Source organism: Nesoenas mayeri (genome assembly GCF_963082525.1).
Source record: "Nesoenas mayeri genome assembly, chromosome: 15".
Taxonomy (NCBI): Eukaryota; Metazoa; Chordata; class Aves; order Columbiformes; family Columbidae; genus Nesoenas; species Nesoenas mayeri.
This window is the reverse complement of record NC_137559.1, coordinates 1,062,154-1,070,609: the sequence shown is the minus strand read 5'-3', so window position 1 is coordinate 1,070,609 and position 8,456 is coordinate 1,062,154. Positions and strand designations below refer to the sequence as shown.

The window sequence follows — 8,456 nt, the reverse complement described above, 5'->3', positions numbered from 1 at the left end:
GTTTTTCCTTTGCAGCACACATTCCATAACAAAAACATTGCATGCCATACTTCCATTACAGGGCTTGGAAGACCTTCATGACCATAAATTTAGGAACTTGTGGAACACAATGGACTTGAGGATGGAAAGAAGCCAGTTGGCCTATCTGGTCAGGTCCATCCCTTCTGTTTGAATTAACAGCTGGATTTCACAGTGGGAGAAATCCGGCAGTTCTTTCTCAGGCAAAATTCTCACAGTTGGATTTGCCTCCAACTGTTGTAGCTGGGGTGGGAGGGAGCACAACTTACTTTGTTATTTTATGTTAGCTCTCTGGGTAAAAAATTCCAGTCCAAGTTCCATAGGACTCGGACCTACCCTGTTCTTTAATTTAATAACCCTAAGTGCAATAAGAAAGACACTCACAGTGAAACAGAGACAAAGAGTGTGTACTAGGTTCTTTGTGCATTGCTGTGCATATGGTGCCCATGTTCTGGAGAAAGCAATTAGAAGCTGGTTGCTGAGGCACAATAAGGATGCAGGGCCATTTGTTACTCTGAGAATGCTATCTAGGAGATAAGTTGCTGGCACAGTTTGGCAGACTGTGTGAGTAGAGATAATATGTGAAGTTCACTTTCACACGTGCTGCTTCAATTCCAAAAGTCATTGTACCCAAGTTAATGGATTTGTGAGGATTTACACCCTCACAGCTGGGAGGAGAAGATGCCCCAGAGGAGCCAGAGAGGGGAGAGGCCAACTGGAATGAGCAGCGCAGGATTTCCACGTCTGGAGTTTGGGAGCTGAAGTGCTGGTCGCAGACGGGGATTTGTGTTACACTGCCAGAGGTGAAGATTAACTTCCTGTGGGGTAGCTTCTCTTCTTCTCCTGAACCTGGGTGTGGTGGGACACTGGGGAGATGTTGCCCTTGATTTACAGTACAGAGACTTCATACACAACCCCAAGAGCCTTCACGCTGTACCGCTCACAGAGTCCCAACCAGCTCTGTACTACTGGAAGACATGTAGCAGAGCTTTTCTCCCCAAGGCTTGTCCCTCCAAATCCCTTTTCCTCACAGTGTGTCCCCTCTATTGGTAGAGACTGGCAGGACACACAAGATTTGGACCTGAATGGGTAATCGCTACCTAGAAGGAAAAGGCTCTGTGATCAGAGAATGGTGCAAAAGTCTTGATTCAGCTTGAAGGGAACACGCAGTTGACCTTCAAATGCTCTTTGAACACAGCTTCTGTTTATACAGGGAGTTAATGGGTCTTGACTAATAAGATCTATCTGATTTGTAGAAAAACAAGGGAACTTGGCTTTCCTGGCAAAGAAACGGTTTGTTTTCAGCTATCCTACTTTGCATTAATGCTCCCAGAATGATGAGGAGTTTGTTCCCATGGGTGAGGTCAACCACTGGACTGCCTTGATGTTATCTGAGGCAGAGCATCATCTTGCTGTACAAAAACCACTTCTGTGACACCAGTGACAACAGCCTAAGAAATTAAATCATTGGGAGTCAAATGGCTGCAGAATAACCTGGTGTAGCTCCATCAAAATCATGGGAAGCCTTCCCTAAAGGATGAATAAACAACACACCCCAGGGTCCTTCAGCGAGGCCGAGCCTGGCTTCTCCCAGAGAGAAACCTCTCAACGTTCCTTTGTAAAGGTGTTTATGACTCTAAAGGAGAGGACAGAAGGCTTATCCCAGGCTTGGGATAGGTGGTGACAACCCCCAAAGGGGGAAATCCATGTCTCATTCCGGGTCTCTCAAGGGAAGACCTCTTGAGATGAGGAATTAAGCTGAACACCAATGCCTTTTCTTGCTTTGGCTGCTGTGCGTTGCCCGAGCAGCCCCATGGTGGTTCGGTGGGGTGCAGCCCCTGTCCCACACTGCTCAGCCTGGCTTCAGCTCAGCTTTGAACCTGTGTATGAAACAAGCTACATCTGCAGAATATCCATCTGCTTCAAAACAGGGCAAAGAGGGACATTTCTGCGAGATTTGACTTTTTCTTCCATTCTAGTTTTATGTGAGAAGCTGACAGGCTGTGATGGGGCTGAAGAAATAGCTCTAGACTCAGAGTGCAGGGATTAAAGGAAAAAGAACTCGACTTTTCCCCCCTTTCCTGAGAAAAGGTAATTTACGTAAATTTATCCATGACCAGCATACGGCAATAGCTCACAACTTTGTTAATGGAAACCTGGTGATCCATAACACTTGTGTGGGAGACATTTGCTTGGGGGTAATACAATATTAATGCTAATATCAATGATCGATCAGAGGATTTGCAAGAAAGGCATAAAGTATTTAATTATAATTACATTGGGAATGGCTTTGTAATGGCTACGACATTTGAATAAGGTCACGTCTAGCCCTCACCCCTGTTATGTTGTTCTATATTAAATGCCATTCACTTTAAGTGCTGGCAACCTTTCTGGAGTCGTCAGAATATAATATACTGGGCAAATTGAAATGCGTCCCTTCATTTTTTGAAATATGATTGATATCCTTTGCAAAACAAATGTTAACACCTATTCGTACACAAATTTCTTTGATTATATGTTAGGGAAACTCAGTCATGACATCCTCTCCTAGCAGGCACTTTACTGTGGGCAAAGAACATGGCTGTTCGTGAATATTAATTCATCTTACTGAAAATAGTTTCATATATCTGCTGTAAATCCACCTGGGTGTATTTCTGTCTTTGCTAATACATTAATTCTATATTGATTAGTAGCCATAACTGTATCGCCATTGATCTCAGCAGCCTGCTGTAGAACTTCTGCTGTCATTGAGTTACCTTTTCCTGACAGCATTAGCAATGAACACAGAGTAAGAATCATATTCACACATTTCACAGCAAAAAATATGTATTTCAAATATACTGTGGATGTGTACTATAGCTATCAGCCCAACAGCAGCACTGCAATGTTTAAAACAATAAAGAGAAAAGAATCTGTATTTATGCATGAATATACAAATGTAGGTAGGATCCTAGAGGGGCACACATACCAACCCGCGAGTGCATGCATACATTGAAGTGCTAAATGAGGACATGCTCTTCCCACACTCATTTACTAACAAGCATAAGTACCGAAGGAGCCAATTCTTGTCCCTCTTAAAATGAGAATCAATGCATCTGTCCAGCTACCCCAGAGGTTTTCTCTTTTTCCAACATCAATGTAAACAGCAGATCAATCCGGTCTAATGAGCCGAATTTTGCTTTCAGATAATCACCGAGAATAGCCATTGATTCAAAGAGAATTGAAAGCTCCTATTTGAAGGCAGCATTTGGCCACAAGAAATCATTGCTTCAAAGTTTGGAAGACATGCAGCGATGGAAATGATAGGATTTTCCATTTTGTCCTTCCTGAAGAAGACACAAAGGCTCCTGTGTGCTGTGGAAACGCCTGAACATAGCAAGGTTTATAGTTTTCCAAAAAATGAGCATTTATTACCGATCAGTATGAAATACCACTGATGGTAAATTTTTATGTATATGGCAGGAGTTTCAGCATCATGCCAACATACATCATGCATTTTTACAACATATAAGTGCAGTGATATTGCTCCCTTTCTGAATAACAATATATAAGAATATATAGTATAAATGTACAGTATATATTAGACACAATGTAAAATAACTTAGTGAAATGTCAAAGCTTCTGCATAAAAATTCAAGTCATGCCTGAGCATACCGCTAGCACAAGTTTGCTTAATCTTATCTCATATACCTTCATTTACCTTTAGTTCATGTTGCAAAGATAATTTTATCTCTCTGTATATAATTGCTTAAAACCACCAGAGTCCTTGTCTTTTCCCCTTTGTCTGCAGCAGGTGAAGACTGTAGCATCCAAGCCAAACCCACAATTGCGTGGAGTCTTTGCTCATGTTGCTGCTGGGTCCTGGGAAGCAATTCATCATCAACAAGTTGTATAAAAGCAAGTTCTTAAATGCTCATTATAGTTCATCATTGTCCATCAGGTTCTCTTCTGAAATACCCCAGCACGTGTAGATGGTAATGAAACAGCTTTCTATAGAAACGCAGCTCATGATCTAACATTGCTATCTGTAAATTATAAATTTCTCCAGCTTTGCTGAAATCACATCAAGTACCACTTTGGTAATTGCTTGCAAGAAGGATCAATAAAAATGTATTTAATAGAAATACACCAGTTGTGCTAAAGCAGGTAGGTGGAATTCTGGCTTTGGTTAACACTGAACACAGCTGCTTGCAAAGCCGGGTCTCCCTTTGCACTTGCTAAATGAAATATGTTCAAGGGCTTTCCTGCAGTATCTCAGGAAGCTTCCTGATAGTACAAGGGGAGACGTTATTCTCTCTAAAAGCCAAGGCATCAGAGGCCTGTGCCTCTGCCACGTTACCACAGCTCAACACTTGCAATTGGCTTTCTTGGAATTACTTTGAATACGACTTCACTTCAACAGTCTAAACAACTCTGTCCTGAATAGCAACAAAAATATAATTTAAACACTTACCAATAACTACATTTTCTAGTTAATGATGAATTAAAGCTGCAGAACAGTTTAAACATTATTTTACAATGAAAAATTGAAAAAAAAAAAAAGGAAGGCAGAGTGATTTTCTGTGATTCCTTGTGAGAAAATAAAGCCCTCCCCCCCACTTACATTCTCAGCCCGTGTAGGTCGACAGACTTACACTGCTTTAGATCAGCTTAAGTTCTGACCTATATACTTCAGTGGAATTAATCCTAATTTCTACCAGTGAAAGTGGAATCAAATTCACTTTGTCTTTAATAAAGCAAGGAGTGATAAGCAAGTCTCTTTTTAACAGCTTGTGCTTGGGAAGGGAAATTCTTTGTGGGGTGAAATGATGTCCATGACAGTTCAGAAAACAAAGCTAGAATTTCATTAATTCGAGCATAGTGAAAACCCACATTGGTAGCTGTTATTTATGCTTTAATGTCAGCGAAGTTCTTTGAGGGCAGACGGGGTACCGGCTGGTGGATCGGTTGCCCTTTCCCAGTGCGGCTCAGGAAGAAAAGGAGGAGGCAAGCGGCTGATTTTCACTGACATGCGGCTGCTGAACTCGCTGCAGCTCAGACTCTGTTACCACGAGCAAATCGCATCACATTGTCCAGAACTGGAGATTAATTTGCTGCGTCTCCAGTAGATGATATTTATTTTCTTGCATATTATACTGAGATCTCAGGACCGGCAAAGGGTCAGGGGCTGAAAGGATGTAATCGATGCTGAATTTGATTTCGGAATCTGATTTTGCTAAGGAGGAGTTGCTGAGGCTCTGCCTGCTGGCCATGCCGTTAGGAGCAAAGCCACGAGGCTCCAGTAGTCTTGGGCCCGATTCAACTCTTTCGTGTTTACTTTCAGAAGATGAAATGCTGTTTAAAGCACAGTCCACAGAAGGTGTCTTGGGGGATGAGGGACTTTTCCCTCTGCCTGGTCTCTGCTCCTTGTGTTCCCTTTTCACATTCCTCCTCCTTCGTCTTCGCCTGTAATTCCCATTTTCAAAGAGATCCAGCATGGATTCACATCCCGTTGCAAAGCTCCAATAGTTTCCTTTCCCCTTCTCATTTCCCTCTGTTCTGGGAACCTGTATTTATTTAAAGGCAGTTCAGTATTTGTATGTGTTACAGATGCTGCTGCTTAACATCTGATTTCATTTACATTCAAGAATGGTGTAAACACATATGACAAGACTTTTAAGCCTGTTCTCTTTCATTATAGGAATAGGATGTAAACTCCATCCTCTCCAATTTGTTATCTATTAGCACGCATCAGACAAGGATACACTCTTTATAATTGACAACTCAGAGAGATTTTAAGCGATTTGCAGTTCAGCTGTTTGTTTCCCTTCTCTCCTAGTGATGAGATTATTCCTGCATAATTCTTTTTTCAGCCATGCACAGAGTGTGTGTAAATATACAGTTACTGATCTTACCTTTACAAAACAACTGTTAAGCGATAAGTTATGTCGGATGGAGTTCTGCCAGGCTCTTTGATTTGATCTGTAGTAAGGAAATTTCTTCATTATAAAGTCATAAATGCCAGAGAGGGTGACTTTATTTGAAGGACTTTGCTGGATGGCCATTGCGATTAAGGCAATGTAGCTGAAAAAAGGAAAACTTGCTGTTACACCATCTCCTTACGTACTCAGTTTTTAGGACCACATGGGTACATGTGTGCCTGTATCCTGCTTCCAAAGCTTGTCCTGGTGGATCTACACCCTGAGACACCCCAGGGATAAGTCGTGGTCACCGCCTCTCCACCCCGAGCCCTGGGGTGCTGCTCAGACACCACTTCAAATCGAGTCCCAGCTGGGCTGTTTGCCCTGGCGCTCAGCACAGAGAGCTCAGGTACAGGATCACAGAAACATCACCCACCTCTCACACCCCATCAGGAAAGTTTCCCTGAGCTGCAGTGAGACACACCAGACTGAGACACTGCCTAGAGACCTTGCCTGCTCATGGAAAGTACCTTGGGTGCCCCTAGGAACACCTGCACCGCGCATCTTCCCACCACACCGGGAACTATCTGCACCCCGTTCACCCACTGGCGCATTGCACATTTAATTCCCCTTCTCCTGGGGCTCCTGGAGGTCGGAGGGGACCATCCGAGATCCGGTGGCTCAACAGCGTGCCAGAGTTGCTGTGACCCCACACGGAGGAAACAAACCATGACCACCTCAAACACGGAGAGGGGCAGAAATCCGCCTGCTGTGATGCCCGCACTGGGGCCAGACCCGCTGCGCACACCTGGGAGAGGTGCAGAGCTCCCCCGAGAGCTGTCACCCACCATCCCAGAGCTCAGAAACCTCCCCAGGAGATGGGGGGACCTGGAAAAACTTCTTCTTACCTGTATGCCGGTCTGGTGAATTTTTTCTCTTCATCAGAACTACAGGTAGGATAATCATCCCCATCATAATTAAAGCAGTTATAGGGGTACTGCGTGTTGTCAAACATCGTCCTGCTCCTTGCTCAGCTCCTGTGGAGTGAGAGAGATGGAGTGATGTTTCTCAGAGCTTGGACTCCCTCCTCCCTCCTTCCCTCCCCTCTCTGTCTCGTTCCCTCTCTGCCCCCTCCCCACGCTCCCTCTCCTCCATGCACACACACTCTCCGTGGTGGGGTGGGGATTGTTTTTGCAATTCTCGAGTCCCAGACAGCCCGTCTGTGAGGATATTTTCTTGTTTTAAGGGGGGCGGTTGTTATTGTTGTTATTGCCGTTGCTTCCAAGGGGGCGGCGGAGCCAGGCGGCTGGTGACGGATGGGGCTGGCGAATTGGGGGTGAACCTTTGAACCGGGGTGTGCAGCGCCGGTAGCTCCGCTCGGCTCGCTGGGTGGTCCGGGCTGGAGCGGGGCCAGCGCTTCCCCGCCACATCCACAACGTGACAAAAGCAAACAGCATGATGTTCATAAATCACGCTTCAAGGTCTCCACTTGGAAATTCAACTTTGAGAGCGGAGTGCGGCTCCCCCCAGCCCCCGAGTGCCCCCCCTTTGGATTTTTCTCCCCCAGTGAGGCAGGGTGGCTTTCTTATTTATTTATTTTTAGGAATCCAACGTACAATAAACAGACGTTCCAAGCAGTAATGCATGCTTGTCCTGATCTGCAATCTATAATACGGTATAATAGACATAAATTATATTTCCATGACTAAAGGAAAATGTGTATGTTCAAAGAAAGTAGAACAGAGGGATATGAGGGACTACTGTCAAGCAGGAAAGTAAAAGGAAAATAGCTGTAGGCAGGAGAGCTGCCTGTGTGGGCTTTGATCTGAAGGATGAATTAGACTAATAGCCCCGTGTGTTGGCATCCAATACTGTAACAATTTAATAGTTTTTCAATGCTTTGGAGTGTTTTCCAACAAATGATGTGAACCAAAGGCATCGCACACCGTTTCAGAGGGGGACTGGAAAGGTGTATGCCACTCGATAATTAAACTATTTGAAGACTCTGTCCCAGGAACCAGCCCCAGGAGGAAATGGGTATGGGAGAGAGAAAGCAAATTGGTGCGCAGAGAGTTCACTGGGTGGGAATATAGAAGCAGACCCACTAGCAATGCAACTTTTGTTTTCTATAGCATCTTCCATAAAAAGTATGTCCCCAAAGCCCCTTTGGAGTTAAAGGATACGATTAGGGGAAAATGCATCCACACGATAAAGCACCTTTAAAGTAATGTGTAAGTGGTTCTGAGAGTTTTGACCAAGCTGGACACAAGAGGTTTTTGTGTGGGATGTAACAGTACACTGAGCAGGGAGCATGGGGAAATATGTGACACGAAAATATAGTTACAAGAGGTGTTTTCTTGGGAATATGAAGGCAGAGTAGATATCCAAAACACAAAATTATCTTCAATCTAAAATACATCAATAGGCATATGCATGAGGCAGCCACTGCAGAAGAGGTCTTAATACAAAGGGTTGGCTACCGCTGCCTAAGGCGTTAGCAGGGCTGTAATAGTGAGTAAGGCAGAGCAGATTCCGCGG

The 8,456-nt window shown here is 44.2% G+C and overlaps 1 protein-coding gene across 1 annotated transcript; it reads right to left on the bottom strand.

Annotated features, from left to right (window-relative positions):
- Positions 1–5,081: 5,081 nt before the first annotated feature.
- FOXL3 (forkhead box L3) lies at positions 5,082–6,933 on the bottom strand (the record flags this gene model as incomplete). Its single annotated transcript, XM_080354152.1, has 3 exons — positions 5,082–5,564; positions 5,913–6,081; positions 6,827–6,933. The coding sequence occupies 3 exons, from the start codon at positions 6,931–6,933 to the stop codon at positions 5,082–5,084; spliced, it is 759 nt and encodes a 252-aa protein (XP_080210278.1).
- Positions 6,934–8,456: the final 1,523 nt, after the last annotated feature.